This window comes from Octopus sinensis, linkage group LG11 (genome assembly GCF_006345805.1).
Source record: "Octopus sinensis linkage group LG11, ASM634580v1, whole genome shotgun sequence".
Taxonomy (NCBI): Eukaryota; Metazoa; Mollusca; class Cephalopoda; order Octopoda; family Octopodidae; genus Octopus; species Octopus sinensis.
The window spans coordinates 48,442,565-48,464,509 of NC_043007.1; the positions used below are offsets into that span (position 1 = coordinate 48,442,565).

The 21,945-nt window shown below is 37.9% G+C and overlaps 1 protein-coding gene across 4 annotated transcripts in view; it reads left to right on the plus strand.

The window, feature by feature from the left end:
- The first annotated feature begins 1,778 nt into the window (after positions 1-1,778).
- Positions 1,779-21,945, plus strand: part of LOC115217409 — a 28,793-nt gene continuing 8,626 nt past the window's right edge. The window contains exons 1-3 of one of the 4 annotated variants that reach the window (XM_036507471.1): positions 1,779-2,515; positions 6,922-6,977; positions 16,787-16,947. In XM_036507471.1, coding sequence (XP_036363364.1) covers positions 16,827-16,947 — 121 coding nt within the window. In that variant the 5' untranslated portion in view covers positions 1,779-2,515; positions 6,922-6,977; positions 16,787-16,826. The remainder of the gene's footprint in view (positions 2,516-6,921; positions 6,978-16,786; positions 16,948-21,945) is intronic. The other 3 variants (XM_036507472.1, XM_029787102.2, XM_029787100.2) reach the window with 3 other exon arrangements.

Sequence of the window (21,945 nt, forward strand, 5' to 3'; positions counted from 1 at the left end):
ATAAATATCATTCTCTCCCTCTCCTTATAAAAATCTTTTCCCTACCTCTCTATTTACATCTTTTTCTCCCTCTGTTTATAAAAGCTATCTTTCTTTCTCTGTATCTATAAATATCTTTCTTTCTTTCACTCCCTCTCTATAAACATCTTTCTCTTTTTTTCTATTTATAAATATCTTTCTCTCCTTCTCCTCTATTTTCAGACATCTCTCTCTCTCTATTTATAAATAACTATCTCAATAACCGAAGCTTACTCTAATACACGCGGGCTATTACTTGAAAACGTGCTCGTCGAGCTAACCTGACCAGTCTCAGCCACGCCCACTTAACTATATTTGGAAAGCACCAATCAGCTAGCGTTCCGTATATACGACTATATGAACCTTCCTCACTCTCTTCCCCCTTCTTTTTCTCTCTTTCTCTGTTTGATGTATGTATAGTGTCTCTTTGTATGTATGTATCAATGTATATATGTGCTTGTGTATGTTGTGTGTGAACGAACGTATAGGAGAATCTGTACGCGTGTGCATAACAGTAAATCTGGGAAATGAGTATTAATATATGTATGTGTTTATGTATGTATATATATATATATGTCTCTGTGTGTGTGTATATATGTGTCTTTGTATATGTATGTGTATCTGTGTGTGTGTGAGTTTACAATTTGTGCTTTAGCCATGCGTCAATTCACGTGTCAAAAAGCGTGGAGCTCGGCACCTCCCTATATCTCGTTCCACTTCCTCCTCCCTCCATTGTTAATGTCGCCTGTTCCATATAAATATAAATATATATATTTATATATATATATATATATATATACATACATAAATATACACACACTTATCTATAAATATATATTTAAATACACACACACTTATAAGTATGTATGTTTTTATTCTACACAGTCTACACTCGGAACATTCTTTTCTTTTCTCTTCAAGCCTCTTTTTTCTCTCCCCTTCCACCTATTATACTCCCTTTATGAAGGCCTCTGTCCTAATCGGTGAATTCATAAAAATAATTACCTTGTATTCCTGGGTTTTGAGGTGGCTGGGTTGTTGTTCCTGAAACAATTGGGGACGAGGGAGTGGACACACACATAGGCACACATGCAAACATACACATACACTTATATAGACATTGCAACAAGCATACAGATACACTTGTATACCAATACTGAAATAAAATACAACTTATCTATTTTATATATAAAGGTTGTGTATATATATATATATAAATTCTATAATTATAAACATAATTATAATTAGGGTTCAGCAAATTGCTTCATGTATAAGGTTACCGATAAAGGTTATTTTAACATACCGAGATACTGGGTAAAATTATTAATTATTAATTAATTAATTTTACCCTTTATTATTATTGAGTATATTCATATATACATATACATATATATATATATATATATAATATATATATATATATATATATATATATTCATATGTACATACACATATATATATATATATGCATATAAGTAAATAAGTGCATATCTGTGTGCACACCGATAAAACTTGCACGCACGCACGCGCGCACACACGCAAATTTACATTCTTATTGATCTGTATGTTTATGTGTGTGTGCGTATGCGTGCGTGTGTGTGCAGATTGCAAACATAAACGTTTACTTCTGTTGCATGCATATGAAATATATGCACAAATACTTGCTCTAAATGCACATAGGCGGTGCACAACTTTAAAAAATATTGCACGCGTATATATATATTATGCATATTGGTACATTGCACACCCGCATTTAGATTGCACGTACGAACGCGCACTTTCACACACACACACACACACAGCACATGCTTAGAAATTACAACCATCATCATCATTATCATAACTTTTGCAGAACTCTTGTCTTCTTCCTCTATGGTGGTGTTTTGTCGACGTTGTCGTCTTCGTCGTCGTCGTAGTAGTAGTAGTAGTAGTAGTAGTCGTGGCAACCGTTGTAAGTTGCAATTGTTGCTATTGTTGTTATTGCACAAAGTAAACATGGTTAGCAAGGGTGGGTTGTTGAATAAAAGTTAAAGCAACACATCTTCCGCGTAGCTTTTATATACCCACACACACGCTACGCGCGCGCGCACACACACACACACACACACACACACTCGCGCGCGCGCGCATACACACGACTGTTTGCCTATCTATGAGAAGTGAAAGAGATAGTGACAGAGCAAGAAGAGGGTAAGAAAATAAGATAGAAGAGACAGGAAATAATGCAAAAGAAAGAAGTGTTAAAAGCGACTAAAACACAAGTATTACCATCACTATCGACAACATCATTATAACCACTAACACCATCATAACCACTATCATCGTCATAGGTTGGACAAGGAGTACTGATATGATAAAGTCACATACTGGGAAGAAGTTGGAATGCTAAATATATTCAGAAAAAACGTAAAACTATGTTATGTGCTGTAAATGGATGTTTTAGAGTTGTGGAAACTAAAATATGTAACTTAAAACCACAAAGAATCGTTTTAAGTAGGTAAGAGCCTTATTTTAACTAAATCTCTTCCGTTTCTTTTTTGTATACGTATTTCTGTGTATGTATATCGTATACTTATATGCACACACCACACTTTTAGTGTTTTTGCTATAGGGGTGTGACTTTCATATATATATATGTATATATTTGTATGTATGTATAGGTGATGTTGTGATGTTGATGCATGGTTTACCTGCGGCGTCAGACTTGTAAATAAGAACTGAAACGTTCGAAAAGAAAATCAATCACTTTCTACTTTTGCCTTTTTTTAGAAATATCATAGTTTTTCATATTTTTGCTGTTGTGACTGGTATATAATGACTTGTAGATTCGTCACTTTTTGAAAAATATGTCTTTGTTTTGGGGCCATGCTTAGTTTGGCTCCTTTTTATTTCTTTTCATAAAGTATTTAGATATATTAATATAACCTCATAGGAAGATACTTTGCACATATTGTTGCTGTTGCCTCTAAAACCCTTTTAATGTATATACTTTCTAATCGAACCCTTTCAGGGCCACTTGCACACACCACTTATATTTTTGTTTCAACTTATTTACTCCACCAGCGTTGACAGACATTTCCAGTTTACATACATACATACATACATACATACATATGTATTATGTATGCATGCATGCATCCATGTGTGTATGTATGTATGTGCGTATGTGTATGTTTTCTGGCGTTGTTTAGCCCCAGGTCAGCTGTGATTGAGCAGACGTGTGATCAAAAGCCATTGCAATCGTGATCATCAGTTTTTTTGTTGTTTTTGTTTTCGGCAATAGGGCATCTTGAACTTCACTATGTCCTTTTTTTTTTTCTTGAAAGAATCTGGCTGCTCTTTTTAGCAGTTGAAGTAATCGTATAGAAGAGCCTTATACACACACACACACACACACGCATATATATATATAATACACATGTTTGTTCGTATGTACGAGTACTTACATATATACCTCCCATGTATGTATCTATGCATGTGTGTGTATGCATGCAATGTATGTATCCGGTCTCTTCTAACATGGAAACTTTGTCCCAAGCATTCATACGTATGTATGCTGGCAAGCACATGCAAAAAACTTATGCATAGATATACATTCATGTTTATGCACATACATACACTCATATTTACGTACAAACATCCATACTTTTACAAATATATTCATTCATATTTATGCATTTCGTCGTTAAACAAAGATAAAGCACGTGCTTAGGGCACTAAGGGAGGGTGGTGAGCCACAGTTGGTTCCAGTGCCTGATTCACTATAATTTAATTAACTGAAGTTTTTTAATGAAGAAAAAAAAAGGTGTAAAAATTCGCATTTTCCCTGGTTTTAAGAAAATATAATTTCGTAAAATGACCGAAATTGTTTAATATACGTGCAAATTCCATATATTTAATATTGCTGTAAGAATTGGCCTTGGGAATGGCCTGGAACTACGGTGTTTAATCTAGTTTTTTATATTCTTTATTATATTTAATGTCACCGTTGTTAGACAATGGTAAGTATTGACAGCAGCGTACCGTAACTGCGTTGTAATAAGGCTATTGTTAAACTAACCCAGCACATGCACATACAGTCATGCTTACACACAAATGCACGTACACACGCACGTTCGCGCGCGCGTCTAATCATTCATACTGAAACATGCATACACGCATTCGTGCTTATGCTTATACACATGCAGTCATGCATATGGACATCATTTACACACACATTCATGCTTAAAGACAGACAAAAACATACATACATACATTCGTGCTTATAAACCTATATGCATACACATAGTCATGCTTATACACATGCATATGTAATTACATATTCATGTTTATACACATGCATATATACATACCCTCATTCATGTTTAGGCACATGCATACACACACATCACACGCACCAAGGAGGCAGTCACAATGTGGCCACTCAATTTGCTGAAAATCATAGCCAGATGCAATGAAATCTTCCAGAAATGGATGCGGGCATTACTGTGTAGTCAAGAAGTTCGTTTCGTATCTGTGTAGTTCTAGGTTCGATACCACTCCACGGGTCTCTTAAGCATCGAGTTGACCAGTGCTTGAGTGCGTGTGTATAATATAATATATTATATTATGTTATTTTATATTATATTATATTATATTATATTGTATATGCTTGTGTTTCAGCAAAAGTTAGACACATCAGCAAAAAATTACCGATTCTTTCGATGCGTCGAACAAATATTACCCGGTAGTATTTATTCCACCGAGTTGCTTGGACCCTGCATTGTACCTCTTGCCATAGTTAATGCAGTGGACCAGTAACTGGAAGCCTAGGACCAGAGATACTTATCCCTTGGAATGCAAAAGGAAAAAGGGGTCAGAAGTGGAATGCATTTGATCATAGTTTCAAAGATCTGGTCGATCAAGGCTGATCTGGGCCTAAGCAACAACATATGCATATATGTATATACTTATATTCATTCATGTTTGCATATATATATATAAACACACACACATACATGGGTATATATATATACAAACGTACATTCCTATACATGAAGATATACATGCACACATATATACATACATGCACATTCATATACACATACGTACACACATACAAACATTTCTCGTGCGCCCGTTCACTCGGCGAGCCAACGATTTATTTTTCAAAATGCATCGAAACAACACATTTTATACGCATGCAGTGTAACACATTTTATGCGCATATGTGTGTGTGTGTTTGTGTACATTCGTAGGTATGTATGTATGTATTTGTGTGCATGTGCGCACGGCTACGTACGTGTGTTCATATAAATAAACTAAATGTGCGTTTTAATTAAAACATACGTTAGTGTACAATTAAATGTTTTTATACCTAAATATATTTGTGTGTGTGTGTGTGCGTGCGTGTGTATGTGTGTGTGTGAAAGACAGCGGTGAGGTGCATATTTATATTCTGCGTTTGTATAAATAAATTTATATTCGAAATCCTTCTTTTATTTGTGTTCTGGATGCAGCATCGTTGTGTCATGCTGCACACCACTGCTACCACCACATATTGCAACAAATCAATGTTGCATTTACCATTCCAAGACCAGAAACAACAACACAGTGTAGCTCAGCGATGCTGCACTGACGACTCCACGATCACCACCAACACCACATCATACTGCAACAAGTCACTGCTGCACTTACCAGTCCAAAAGCACTGCCACCATGTTGCAAGAAGAAGTCACTGCTATGCTTACTACTCCAAGACCATCACCACCACATACTGCACATACTGCTACATGCAAATCAGAATTGCATCATCACTTAGAGCATCAAATTATCACTGCACTTTCCAATCCATCACTGCATACTGCATCAAGTCAACACCACCTTTGTACAGATAGTCATGACTTGCAAGAGAGTCTAACATACATACCATGTTGTATCTGATTTAAGCGCTTATGTAACAGCAAACAGACATATACACCCTTGTGGCCTTCTCACTCTTGGCCTAGTAGAGTATCTATGATGCATCCCCCCAGCAACCAGAATCTGCACGTCTGTTTTCCTCTTCCCACACCACCATCACCACAAGTATACCCCTGTATCGACTGTGCTCTTCCTAGAGCATCTTGCATCTATAACACAGACACACATAAATACACAACAATACACACACATACATATGCAATATTTCAATATTGTATCATTATCAAAGAAACGATGCACCACCTGGGCCAAGGATTGAACCTTTGATTTTACTATCATGAGCTGATTAGCAGCCTAAATGACCAGGCCACATAGTTTTACCTCCATAATGGCATTATCACCACCTTTCCATCATTGCTAGCCACCATGGCCACTACACCATCAGCTAGTGCATCAAGTCATCCCTACATCATTACTGGTATTACCACTGCAGCTGCACCACCTAAACCTCCACCTAGTGCATCAAATTACCATAGCACCACAACACCCACACAACACAACCACCTCATGCATCAAGTCACCAATGCACTACCGTTGCAACTACTACCTAGTGCATCATACCACCACCTACCCACCTCATGCATGAAGTCACCTCTGCACCATTGCAATCATCATGTGCATCAACTCACTGCTGCACCACCATCACTGCATCTAGTCATGTGTAGTGGCACTTTTATATCTCAACTCTAACATACATCATTCAACCGTGTGACCAGAATCTGCACGTCTGCTTTCCTCTTCCCCCACCACCATCACCACAAGTATACCCCTGTATCGACTGTGCTCTTCCTAGAGCATCTTGCATCTATAACACAGACACACATAAACACACAACAATACACACACATACATATGCAATATTTCAATATTGTATAATTATCAATAATAATGGGTATTTTTTAATATCTTTATTTTTTGTTTGTATTTTTTATTTGATAATAGAATAGAAAACCTTGCAGGAGGCAACAAACACATCTACAACTATGGAGATATGTCAGGTATATACTATATATATGCATATATATTCATATAGAGATACACACACACACACACGCATGCACATACACACAGATACATACACACACACAAACACATTCACACACATGCACACATACATGGGGCAGATTAGCAGAGTCATCAGAGTATTGGAAAAATAATTTGTGGCATTTGTTCTGAGTTCAAATTCTGCTGTGATCATCTTTGCCTTCCAGCCATTTGGGGGTTAATCCTATAAATGTGAAATTAAATTTCATTGTTATTCTCGCAATGATGTTAAATATCTACCAAAAAAGAAGAAAAGATAGAATTGGTATTTTCTGAAAACCACATTACCTCAATAAATTACATGCAAGCATGGTTGTGTGGTAAGGATCTTGCTTCCCAACCATATGGTTCCAGGTTCAGTCCCACAGCATGGCACTTTGGGCAAGTGTTTTCTACTATAGCCTCAGACTGACTTGTGAGTGGATTTGGTAGAAACTGAAAGAAGCCCATTGTATGTATGTATATATATATATATATATATATGTGTGTGTGTGTGTGTGTGTGTATACATTTATGTGTATGTGTCATTCTATCTGTGTTTGTCCCCCACCATCACTTCTCAACCGATGTTGGTATGTTTATGTCCCCTTAACTTAGTGGTTCAGCAAAAGAGACTGATAGAATTAAAAAACCCTTTAATGTGGTACTCCAGCATGACCACAGTCAAATGACTTAAACAAGTAAAAGAATAAAAGACCAGAATATCACTAAATGTAGCTTCAAACATGACATTTCCCAAAACCTAGATTGGTATATAAAACTACTTTCTGCAGTTAAAGGTAATGAAATTTTGAATGGCTATGTCTGATTTCCACTGTAAAAGGGTTATGAAATAAGTACCAGTCAAGTAGTAGTGGGGATCAATGGTATTGACTAAGCCCTTCCTCTCACAATTGCTGACTTAGGGCCTAAATTAGAAATCGTCCTTATACATATTGCAATGTTCAATGTGTTACAGCCTGCATCATTGAACTTTACAGAACTCATGGTAAGTAGCTTGCTTACGAACCACATGGTTCCAGGTTCAGTCCCACTGCTTGGCACCTTGGCCAAGTGTCTTCTATTATAGCCTCAGGCCAACCAAAGCCTTGTGTGTGGATTTGGTTGGTGGCAACTGAAAGAAGCCTGTTGTATATACAGGGATGCTGTCAGTAAGGTGAGGGTTGGCAATGAGTACAGTGAAGAATTCCGGGTAGAGGTAGGGGTCCACCAAGGTTCAGTCCTCAGCCCCCTCCTATTTATCACAGTCCTCCAGGCAATAATAGAGGAATTCAAGACAGGATGCCCCTGGGAGCTCCTCTATGTTGATGACCTTGCTCTAATTGCTGAGTCACTATCAGAACTAGAGGAGAAGTTTCAGGTGTGGAAACAAGGATTAGAATCAAAGGGCCTTAAAGTCAACCTAGCTAAACCAAAGTTCTAATAAGTAGGAAGGCAGGCAAACCACAAATCTCTTCAGGTAGATGGCCCTGCTCGATCTTTAGAAAAGGCATAGGTAGAAACTCTAAAAGATGTACCCAGTGTAAGCTATGGACACATAAGAGGTGCAGCAATATCAAAGGAAGGCTAAATAGGAAGATAGTTTTTGTATGTGGCAGATGCTCAGGAGCAATAAACACTGAAAATGTGCAGAAAACAACTTCCGCCATATTCCAAGGAGGAAAACTAGCAGTAGTTGTTAGCTTCCGTTACCTAGGTGACCAGTCAGTAGCAGGGGAGGGTACACTGAAAGTGTAGCTGCTAGAATAAGAATAGCCTGGGCAAAGTTCAGAGAGCTCTTACCTCTGTTGGTGACAAAGGGCCTCTTGCTCAGAGTAAAAGGTAGACTGTATGACGCATGTGTATAAACAGCCATGCTATATGGCAGTGAAACATGGGCCGTGACTGCTGAGAACATGTATAAGCTCACAAGGAATGAAACCAGTATGATCTGATGGATGTGTAATGTCAGTGTGCATACTCGACAGAGTGTAAGTACCTTGAGAGAAAAGTTGGACCTAAGAAGCATTAGATGTGGTGTGCAAGAGAGATGACTGCGCTGGTATGGTCATGTGATGAGAATGGATGAGGGTAACTGTGTGAAAAAGTGCCCCACCCTAGCGGTTGAGGGAACCTGTGGAAGAGGTAGACTCAGGAAAACCTGGGATGAAGTGGTGAAGCATGACCTTCGAACATTGGGCCTTACCAAAGCAATGATTAGTGACTGAGACCTTTGGAAATAATGCTGTGCTTGAGAAGACACAGCAAGCCAAGTGAGACCATAACCTTGTGGCCTATGCCAGGGGTGTAACCAGCCCACTTATGCGTACCTTTCCTTCATTGGACACTAAACTCTGCTTGCGAAGCCCTATTGAGGCAAGTGAAATCGAAATCAAATTTGATGACTGGCATCCGTGCTAGTGGAGCGCTAAGAGCACCATCCGACTGTGATCGTTGCCAGAGCAGCTAACTGGCTTCCATGCTAGGGGCACATAAAAAGGACCAATCGAGTGTGGTCATTACCAGCGTCGCCTTACTGGCACGTGAAAAATCATTCGAGCGAGGTCATTGCCAGTGCCACTGGACTGGCTCCTGTGCAGGTGGCATGTAAAAAACACCATTTGAGCGTGGCTGTTGCCAGTACCACCTGAGTGGCACGTAAAAGCACTCACTACACTCTCAGAGTGGTTGGTGTTAGAAAGGGCATTCAGCTGTAGAAATTCTTCCAGATCAGATTGGAGCCTGGTGCAGCCATCTGGTTCGCCAATCCTCAGTCAAACCGTCCAACCCATGCTAGCATAGAAAGCAGACATTAAACGATGATGATGATATGTATGTGTGTGTATATGTTTGTGTCGGTGTTTGTCACCCCAACATCGCTTGACAACCGATGCTGATGTGTTTACATCCTCATAACTTAGTGGTTTATCAAAAGACACCGATAGAATAAGTCCTGGGGTCAATTTGCTCGACTAAAGGCAGTGCTCCAGCATGGTCACAGTCAAATGACTGAAACAAGTAAAAGAGTATATATATATATATATATATATATATATACACACACACACACATATATATATATATGCATATACATATACATACTGTGTTCTTTTTCTGAGGTACTTGCAGCCAGCTACACTACATTGTTCTTGCTGTCACTTGTCTCAATAAATCATTCACTCACTGTGCTCCTTCAAAGACGTGAAAAAAGAGATCTCTTACTTAAGAAACAGGTATGGTTTAGTGACAGGAAGAGCATCTGGTTGTAGAACAACACCTCAATGATATATTCATGTAACCCCATCCTAGCAATGTAAAAAGTAGATGCTCATTTTTTAAGGCAGTAAAGTCTGACTTGGTTACTATCTCTGGTAAACCGTGCAATCCCATAGTGGCACACACTTATTATTTTGAACAGTTGATAAAAGACCTGACCTTTTAGGCCCCATCCATCATGTTATTCTTTTGGTATAACCAGCAGACAAAGAAGAAAAGAGTGCTTGAGAAAGGCAATGGACTTACCCCACAATCTGACCTCTCATCATGTAGCTGTGCCAGACCAAAAACATTTTCAGAAGTTGACCACAACCTTAGGCCTGAAAGTAATCCAGGAATGTTTGTTATGTGACCATATTTCTCATAAAATAATGGTTACAAATTTTGGCACTAAGCCAGTAATTTCAGGTGTGTGGAGTAAGTTGATTACATCAATCCCTGTCTTCAACTGATACTTATTTTATCAACCCCAAAAGGGATGAAAGGTAAAGTCAACATCAGCAGAATTTAAACTCAGAACAGAAAGACAAGCAAAATTGCCTGGAGTGCTCGCGATTCTTCTAGCTCACCATCTTATAAATTGATAGTTTGATATTTGAAGAATGGTGAAACTCAGCTCTTTGTCCTTTTTCTTCACCTTCATTATTTTTTTAAGGTGGACATCATTGTTGTTTTGTAAAAAATTATTTCTCTTTGCCTTTTTGTTTGTTTCATGTTGACCTTTTAGTTTTTTGAAATTTTTTTTCTTTTATTCTTTGATTATTTTTTTTTTAGATTTTGCATTTTATTCAACAATTTGTATGCTTTCCTCAGCAACCATTATTTCTTCATCATCACACACTGATGGAGTGCCACTGGTTACCACAGTTAAGGGACATGTTATTTGCTCACTTGTTTCTAAATTTGCTCTGGAAACAGGTTTTTGTTACTTCTGTTGGTGTCTCAGCTGGTTTCCATGGTTTTCCTTTCCCATTTTCTAGCCTGGTCACTCTAGTTGTTCAAGACAAGAAGCTTTAGGATGGTTCATATTTCAACAAATGCAGTAATTAGGCTTTTTACCCTTGTGTTGTCAATTTCATGCCCTTTGTCCTGGTGCCCTCAACTGGGCACAGTTCTAATAAGGCTTTGTGGTCTTCAGAGGTCATCAGGACCAACAAACCCATTCCAACACACCCTGGCCTCATGATGTTATTTCTAGTTAGCTCTGCTTTAACCACTCACCCATATTGGTTTCAAATTTTGACACAAGGCCAGCAAGTTTGGTGGGAGGGGCTAAGTCGATGACATCAACCTCAGAGCTCAATTGGTATTTATTTTATCCACTCCAAAAGAATGAAAGACAAAGTCAATCTCAGCAGAATTTGAACTCAGAACATAAAGATGGACAAAATGCTGCTAAGCATTTTGCCCAGTATGCCAACAATTCTGCCAACTCGCCGGCCTAACCACTCTCCCATATAGGAAGACCAGACACACATCTATATCATTTCTTCATATCATGAACTGAGAAATAAATAGATAGGTGAAGGTATGTGTATCAATTTCAGCCTGTATTGTGGCTGAGTCTTCACTTTTGAAAATACACATATAGCAGATAGTGCCATAACTTTTCTTCCTTTCTCAATTGAGAAAATTTCTTCTGAGATGTCCCACAGTGCTTGTTGCAATTTTTGTTTTGGGAGGTAGATTCTGTCAAGTACCATCTTTTCTTAAGCACAAATATTATTTTTTCTTTGCTCTCTTTTGAGTTAAACCCATTGGCAAACAAGCACTGTTTAGTCTTCCAAAATTCTCTCAACTACGTTTTTTTTTTTCTTGGAACTGTGTTAAGTGTTAAAAATTAATTTGTTCTGTTTGTGTTAGCTTTAACACAGCTTGACTCCAATCAAATGTTGTCTCTGTTATTGTTGCTGCTATTATCACTATCTTTATTTATCACAAGAGAAACAGATTTGGAGATGGACATTTAAAGGACAAATTGGTGATGGTGATGGTGGTTGCAATAGTAATGGCAGCAGCAGTGCCCTTTCTCCAGCTGTGCTATTTGACCTACAGGCACAGGCTGAGAGTGGATCCCTTTGTGCAGCTCATTCTGACCACATATTCCTGCTTTTTGAGTAAACTTACAAGAGAGCAGCACATTCCTCTTCATATAATGCTTTCAAATCTATGGGGATGAAAGGTAAAATTGACCACAGTGGAATTTGATACCAGAAAGTAAAGAGCTGTAAACAATTTTGCAGAGATCATTTCTGATGTTCTGACAATTTTGCCAGCTCACTTCCTTTCCTCTTCAAATATTAGTTTCCAATATTATCAGAAATGTTTATGGCCAAGACTTATGGTGATTTGTTCTGCTTGGCGAGACATGTCAAGCTATCAGAGTCATTGTTGTCATCATTCTCATCATCATCATTGTCATCATCATCATCATCATTGTTGTTGTCATCGTCATCATCATTATCATCATCATCCTTATTGCCATCATTTTATGTGCAGTTTCTGATACCTGCATGCTTTGGGCTGATCTCCACCACAGCATTTCATCATTTGTTGAAGTCCTTTGGCATCTTATTCTTCAGTCTCAACCTCTTGAAACCAACCTTCGACCATTTATTCTCATTCCTTTCTTAGTATTCCTCTACCTCAGGCTCTGTTCACCTTCATTTGCATCTTCTGACATTTCTTTGCCCAACAGTCATCCCTTCTATACATCTCATGATCATACCATGTCAGGCTTTTGTCTTTTATACTACATCTAATTCCTTTCATATTGCAGAGGTTTTCTCTCTAATCATTTCTCTCGTTACTCATCATCATTATTTCAATGTCCATTTTGACATGCTCACATAGGTCAGACAGAATTCACTGAAGCAGATTTTCTACAACCAGATGACCTTCCTGTCGCCAATCCTCACCTGCTTCCAAGTAACATAATGTTTCCCTGTGGATGGACATATTTTCATGGAAGATTGGAAAAGAAGAATATCACTTGCATGATAGGGATGCTCATTTACAACTATTATATAATGTCAAGTCAAGGAGACCCATACACAGACACACACATACACACACACACACATATATACATGCATATAACACACTCACATACACATATATATATATCATCATCATCATCATCGTTTAGCGTCTGCTTTCCATGCTGGCATGGGTTGGACAGTGCAACTGGGGTCTGGGAAGCCAGAAGGCTGCACCAGGCCCAGTCTGATCTGGCAATGTTTCTACGGCTGGATGCCCTTCCTAACACCAACCACTCCATGAGTGTAGTGGGTACTTTTTACGTGCCACCGGCACAGGTGCCAGACGAGGCTAGCAAACGGCCACGAGCGGATGGTGCTTTTTATGTGCCACCGGCACGGAGGCCAAGCAGGGCTGGCAATGGCCACGATCGGATGGTGCTTTTTACGTGCCACCGGCACTGGTATCACAGCTACAATTTCCATTGATGTTGATCGATTTTGATTTTTGATTTTGATTTTGATATATATATATATATATATATATATATATGAGTAAAAAAAAATATAAGGAGTGCATTGTATTTCATAAATAATATTTCAAGGGTTTAACATTATGAAAAGAAAAATTTAATGAAAACATAACAAACAGAAAATTTGATAAAAAAAAACAACAAACAGAATGGTTTTGTCAAATTTTCCATTTTTTATGTTTTCGTTAAATTTTTCCATTTGTGTCTGTTAAATCCTTGAAATATATATAATTACACACTTCTTTACACTTCTACAGAAGATAGGATGCCCACAGCACCTGCTCAAAGTGATAACCTCATTCCACGACAACATGCACAGCACTGTCTGCTATAACGGCACAACATCGGAAGCCTTCCCAGTCAGCAGCGGAGTGAAAGAAGGTTGTGTTCTCGCACCAACACACTTCCCAATATTCTTCTCGCTGCTCCTACAGTTTGATTTTAAGACCAGCAAGGAGGGAGTCTACATCCACACCAAGTGCGACGGCAAGCTTTTCAACATTGCCCGTCTACGAGCCTAAAACAAAGTCGCTAAGGTACTCATTCGAGAGATGCTCTTCGCAGATGACACAGCACTGGCGTCACATACAAAAGCTGGCACATTCTCCATATCAAATGGCAGGACAGGATCACTAACACAGAGGTTTTGGACTGTGCCAACATGTACAGCATGCAAACATCACTCTGTGAGAGGCGTCTTCAGTGGCTTGGTCATATCAGCTGAATGGATGCAAGACAGATTCCAAAGGACCTACTGTACGGACAGCTAGCGGAAGGCTCCAGAACAATGGGACACCCCAAACTGCACTTCAAGGATATCTGGAAGAAGGACTTAAAGCTATGCCAGATCAACACTCAAACATGGGAATCCACTCCTGCCAACAGAAGTCCCTGGCGACACAGTGTCAAGCATGAAGTCATAACAGCAGAGAACCTGAGGACTACTACTGCCAAACTAAAGAGAACCAGACAAAAGGAGCAGCAGCAGCAACCACAGCTCTCATCCCCTTTCACTTGCACCAGATGTGGTAGAGACTGCCACTTGATGATTGGTCTGCACAGCCACACCAGGAAGTGCAGATAAACCCACCACCTTTTCCGAGCTACACCATCGTCTCTCGAGACGGACAGATGCTGAAGGAGGAAGGAGGATATAATTATATATATATACACATACACACACACACACACACACACTGTATATATGTATACACCTATAGCTATATATATATATATACTAGCTGACGTACCCAGTAATTGCTGGGAAAGCAGGGCTTATCCCTTAGTTCCATTCTCATAATTGTTTCACTAATCCAGTAACAACATTACAAAGTATGTTGCCCTTAAAACGGTTTTTGTACATTTACAGAGAATACCGAACTGTCTTACACAGGATCTTATTTTTATGAATACCCAAATTGTCAAATCAGCTGTGTAATAACATAAAATTAATTGCCCAATAGTAAGAATTCAAATAAAGTAGCCCCGAAAAGGGCTTTAATACATTCCCAGAGTATATAGAACTTAGGAGGAAATACTAATAAGGTATGTATAGTAAAATCGTGAAGCATCTTACATAATAACAGGCTAATCAGATATGAGATAATAACAATTCAAAGTAAATAGCTCTGAAAAAAGCTTTTGTGCATTTGCAGAGGATATTACCCTCAGCGACACTAGTGTTGGTATATTCGTGAATAAGTCACTAACCGAAATAAGTGGGTCTATTGTTTAGGAAAATACTATTTACTTGTTTAAGCATTGTACTGGATACAGTGTGAAAATAACTGAAATAGTTCAAATACTAAGAAATAAGCATTCTCAGTTTGATTTATACCAAATAATTTACGAAGATGAATGGGTTATTTCCCTTGGATGTTTAAAAATAATATATTAGTTATATGTAGTAGATATAAGAATCCCTTGAAGGGATTCTTATATCGATTTTTTTCAAGTATGTCACTAGTTTTCCAGACGTGGGTTCTACTCACGTGTCAAGTTTCATCAAAATCAATAAAATGATGTAGGAGGAGTTAGATAACAACTCCACAAACAAACACACCCACAGACAGAATTTTCCACATATGTTGTAGATATTGCTTAGGCATTGTGAGACTAATAACCTGGTGTAGAACTCAATATACATATGCTTCAGAATGAAGTGTTAGACGAGTATAGAATGGGTATTAAGAAAATGAGATGACAAAAGGAAAAAAACGATTATGTCATGAACTTCATTTGCTTATAGTTGTTTCTATGAGATGCAGTGGACTCGTAGCTGAGTACCAGAATAGCACTTTATAGCTTCAATGAAGTGCAATTTACGTGGGGAAAAAATTACATTTGAGCATATAAGTATGTATATACAACTGGCTTCTTTCAGTTTTCATCTACAAAATCCACTCACAAGGCTTTGGTTGGCCCAGGGTTATATTAGAAGACACTTGCCCAAGGTACCATTTAGTGAGACTGAACCTGAAATCATGTGATTGGGAAGCAAACTTCTTAACTACACTAACATGCCTGCACACTAAACATTTCACATCCTGCAAAGCATTCTCATCTCATTTCTTGCTGATCTTCATTCATCCCCTGCATCTCTGCATCTAAATGCTGCATTCCCAACATAAGCATCATGCATTGTATCCTTCACATGGTGAGAAAACTTTGTTGTTACCAGCAGAGATAATAACTGCTTAAACTCCACGATTCTTTTCTTACTCTAAGTATACTTTCACAGAACTCCCCACTAGTACTATTTTTATCAACTGATACTGAAAGCTATCAAAAACTTCTACACAATTCTCTGAACATTTGAAAGAAATTAATTCATGGCTACTCATACTACTAACTATTACTGTGTATTTGCTTTATATATGAAATTCTGTGTATTTTCATTTATTTGACCTGGAAATAATGCAGAGAATATTGTTTACAATAAAAAGATGTTTCTGGTAATTTTTCTTCAAGAATTTATCATATTCCTTCATTTTACAGATGTGGCTACAGTAGTATGTGGAGCTCAAAATGAACCAATATGGAGATTAACTTACCAATCTTTAAGAAACCAAAGATAGAAGACAATGGGGAATCAATTTCCAGCAGTGAAACAACTGTGCCGGACCAGACCAAGAAATATGTGACCCAAGTATTCCTAAGTAAGCTTGTTGTCATTATTGTAGTGTGAAGATGAGTGACTGAGTGGTTAGAACGTTTGGTTCACAATCATGTTGTGGTTCAATTCCTGGTTTAGGCAGTGTGCCCTTGAACAAGGCATTTTATTTCACATTGATCCAGCATACTTTCTCCCCATCCTGTTGCAAAATCTTCAGTATCTATTGAACTGAGGGTAGGAGATCCAAGAATGTCAGTGTGCTAGCAATTACATGAACACCTAAAATAATTAGAAAATGCATGGCAGTACATTAGTACCAGGACATACTCTCTTGTGAGTAATGACTGGATGGGCATTATTATTATTATTATTATTAAAATTAGTAGTAGTAGTAGTAGTAGCAGCAGCAGCAGCAGTAGTAGTAGTAGCAGCAGCAGTAGTTGTTGTTGTTGTTGATTAGATGATGAATCAGTAGAAATAGCAGAAAACTGGATTACATATAGAATATTTAGTTTCTTCCTTCCCTCTCAATTCCAATTCTAAATCTTTCTGGACCAGCTTAGCTTTTGTGTGTTCAGAGTCACTGAAATAAGTGCCTGTTATATACTGTGATCTATACAATTAACAACACCTATTGCCAACAGATTTGGGACATTGATATAGTCCTTACAAACATAGAAAATTAATTATTGTTGTTGTTGTTGTTGTTGTTGGGGATGCTGAAGATGGTCAAACGGATGATGTCTAATAGACAGAAACATATCAGCCATGGTGCCCCCCTCCCCAACCCTTACCTGCTAACAATGATCAAACTTCCTTCTTCATCATCATCATCATCATTTAACATCCATTGTCCGTGCTGGCATGGATTGGATGGTTTGACCAGAAGTGACAAGCTGGAGAGCTGCACCAGGTTCCAGTTTGATTAGGCATGGTTTTCACAGCTGGATGCCATTCCTAATGCCAGCCACTTTACAGAATGTGCTGGTTGCTTTCATGTGGCAGCAGCACAAGTGTTTTTTATGTGACACCAGTACAGTACACTTGCAGATCAATCCCCTTCACCAGGAGGAGTGGCCTTAACACTTATGTTGTGGAGTATGGGTATTCTTGAGTACAGTAAGGCACCTAGTATCTCAGTCCTTTGTCATCACGTCTGAAAAGTTCAGCATCCTAAGGTCGTCCTTCAGTACTTTGTCCATGTTTTCCTGGATTTCCCTCTTCCACGTGTTCCATCTACTTTGATAGAATGGCTCTTCTTTATGGAGCTGTTGCCTAGTTCCACTTATGCTTAAATTCTCTCTCAATACACTAGCACTCTGTCGAACATGTACACATCCAGTGGAGCATACAGCCTTACTCCTTCTTATAAACCTTCTTTAAACATTCCTTCTTAAACATGTAAATTAACTTTCAGAGAATAATTCATTTTTTTGAAATTATCTCCCCTTTACTTTGAGTGTCACTAACAATGGCTTTCTTCTATTAAGAGGGGATTTTTAATGAATAAATAATTCTCTTTTTTTTACATACATCATTTTGTACATCACCCTTTCATTTATTTATTTAACTTCTTGTCATTCACCCAATGCTACATTTTTATTTTATAATTATTTAAATTAGCACTGCCCAAAATTATTCCTAATTCTTTTCTTTTTTTTCTGTCCATAAAAATCATTGTGAACTGATCAAAGCAAACTTGAGTACACTAAACTATGCTAATAAGGTACAATTATACAAATATATATATATATAGTTGTCCACCTTGCAAATGTATATACCTTTCCCTTAACCATATGCACTTTGGGAAATAGTCTTCACTTGAAATTATCTCCCCTTTGTATTGAACTCTCTAACAATTACAGCTAGGTATGTTTGCAAGCAACATTTAGTACATTACCCTTCTAAGTTATTCCCCTACCTAAATATTTTAGTTTCACTTACCAGATGCTTTAGTTTCTTCTTTCACAGTTCTAGTTTCAAATCTCACTAGAATCCCCTTTCCTTCTACTTTAAAGCATATATACAGCAATAGTAAATAATTAATCCACTTTATTTCACACTTTCTCTCTTTGAAATTATGAAAGATTACAGAGCTTAACAAAGTAAACCATTATTGTTTGTTGCTCTTGTAGGTTTCAGCCTATTATTTGGGTGCTGAACTCCCAATCATGGCTGTCAGACAATTTCTGGGACCACATCACCCCTAACATCTGGCCACCTAACTCCCCAGACTGCAACCCTCTTGATTATGTGTGGGGTGCAGTTGATTGAGAGCCCAACAAAACTCCTTGTAACACTAATGATGAACTGAAGGCAAGGATTATAACAGCATTCACCAACTTAAACAAGGAGATCATCCAGAAGAGTTGCAGGAGATTCCAAAGTCATCAGGAGGCTGTAGTTGAAGCCAATGGCGATTTTATTGAATAAATTTACTCTTTAGTATTTCAAGATATTTTTATGTAATTTTGGCAAATATATCTGTTAAAATGAGATGTCAGTGTTATTTTCATTTTTGCGTAATTTAGATGACAATTTATTCACTGCACCCTGTGTGTGTGTATATATATATATATATATTATATATATATATATAACAGGTTTCTTTCATCTTCCTGATCTTCTCTCAAGAGTTTGGTTGATTTGGAATCATTGTAGTAGAGGATATTTGCTCAAAATTCCATGCTGTGAGACTGAATCCAAGATTACATGGTTGGGAAGCTAACTTCTTAATGGTCACACATGTCATCATCATTTAACGTCTGTTTTACCATGTTGGCATGGGTTGGATGGTTTGACTGAAGTCTGGCAAACCAGCAGCTGCACTAGTCTCCAATTGGATCTGGCAATGTTTCTACAGCTGGATGCCCTTCCTAATGCCAACCACTCCAAGAGTGTAGTGGGTGCTTTTTACGTGCCACCAGCACAAGAGCCAGTCAAGTGGGCCTAGTTCAGGCAGTGCTTTTTACATGCCACCAGTACGGGCGCCAGTCAGCAGGTACTGGCATTGGCCACATTTAGATGGTACTCTTTATGTGCCACTGGTACAGGAGCCAGTCAGGGGATGGTTTTATCATTTGCACAGTGTTACACTAGGGGTTTGGTAGAATCATTAGAGCATCAAACATGCCTAGAGATATTTTACCCTGGCACTTTGGATTCTGAATACAAATCCCACAGATCAACTTTGCTTTTCATCTTTTTGGGAGGTGGGGGGAGGGGCAATAAAATATAGTACCAGTTAAATACTGTGGTCAATGTAATCAACTAATCTTCATCATCATTTAAGGACTGCCTTCCATGCTGGCAATGAGTTGGACAGTTCAACAGAAGTTAGCAAGCCAGTGGACTGCACCAAGCTCCACTACCTCTTTTGACATGGTTTTTATGACTGATGCTCTTCCTAATGCCAACCACATTTAGAGTGGGCTAAGTGCTTCTTGCCTTTCACCAGCATTGGCAGGGTTTGTTTTGGCATGGCTCTATTTCTAAGTTAGAATCCATAGTCAAACTAAAGAAAAACACACACACAACGAAAAAACACATTGGACTCATTTACCTTTACTTACCCCAACACAAAGAATGGCTGAAGAGAAAAAGACTAAAACTGGAATTTTACTGTCATTAAATACGAATACATTTTAATGGGGCTATGACATACTTTAGATAGGGTAAGGCAATGCTATAATTTAGATATTATAGGGTTAACTTTTATGAGAGTCTGGCATAATTTAGATTAAAATCTTCACTTATTTATGTGTTTTCTTTCTCAAACTTTTGTACACAGAGAACAAAAATATAAATTTGTTTAGTGATTGCATTATTATTCCTTTGATTTGGCTCATGTTCAGTCTTATTTGTGGTAGGAATTATGTGGATAGTGGTTACTACCTGTAACCACAAGTTTTCAACAATCTTTCAAGTGCTTAGCACCCTCCTGATAATCCTTGCTGTCCCAAAGAGGCAAACTTTCTGTAGGAGCTCTACTGGGCATTCTATTTCAATATCCTTCAGCCATTTGTTTATATCTTCACTTACTATTCCCAACAAACCAATTATTTTAGTTATGACCTTTACTATTCACATGCTCCAAATTCTTCCTAGAGATGGTATTTTTTTGTTTTTTCTGTTTTCCTTCCTCTTTCTTTACGCTCTTGGAATCAGACAGGCATGATGAGTCAATAAGTAAGCAGCTTTGCTTTTCCTTTTCTATAATTGTTATATCTGGTCTATTATTTTCTAACTTCTTGTCTGTTTGAATAGGAAAGTCCCACAAAATCTTACATTTCTCCAACTCCAGTACTCTTTCAGCTCAATGATTGTACCATATGTTTCCAGCTTCAAATCCACATTTCTGACACAATTTCCAGTATAAAACTTTTACATTCTAGTGATGCCTCCATTTCTTATATTCTTCCACAATGTATGCCACTGTCTTATTCCAAGTTCCACAAGCTCTACATTTTTCTGACACATTCTCTCCATATATATTTTTTCTCAAGTTGTTTGTTTTTATTGCTTGATCTTGGGCTGCTACAATTAGACTCTCTGTTTCTTCTTTTTTAATTGCCTCTTTATTAACCAGCTCAGGATTTTGTTCCACATATGTCTTCAGTGGCTCTCCAAAATTGGCCATGCAGTGGTTTCTCTTCAATCTGTCTGACATACTCTCTTTGTATTTCATTCTTGTACTTTTCTCCTATTATGCACTTCTGATTAAGGGTACTGCTCTTGAATTCATTGCTTCAATAAGATTTTTTTGAATTCTGCTTTGACTGCAAAAATTTTCTGACTCTCCTTGTGTACTCCCTACTGGTAATTTGTTTCATTTCTTCATTTTTGTTTTATCTCGTCTGCTTCCAGTATTCCCAAGTGCACTGTCCTTTCTCAACCACTCTCATTGTTTGCCCATTTAGCATTTCAGTTCCCTGGCTTCTTTCAAATCTTCCTCATTTCATTTTCAATATAGTGCACTTTGCTATCCCAAATTCTATACCCACATTATTTGAAAAAAATGTGGATAGTATGTGCAAGAGTT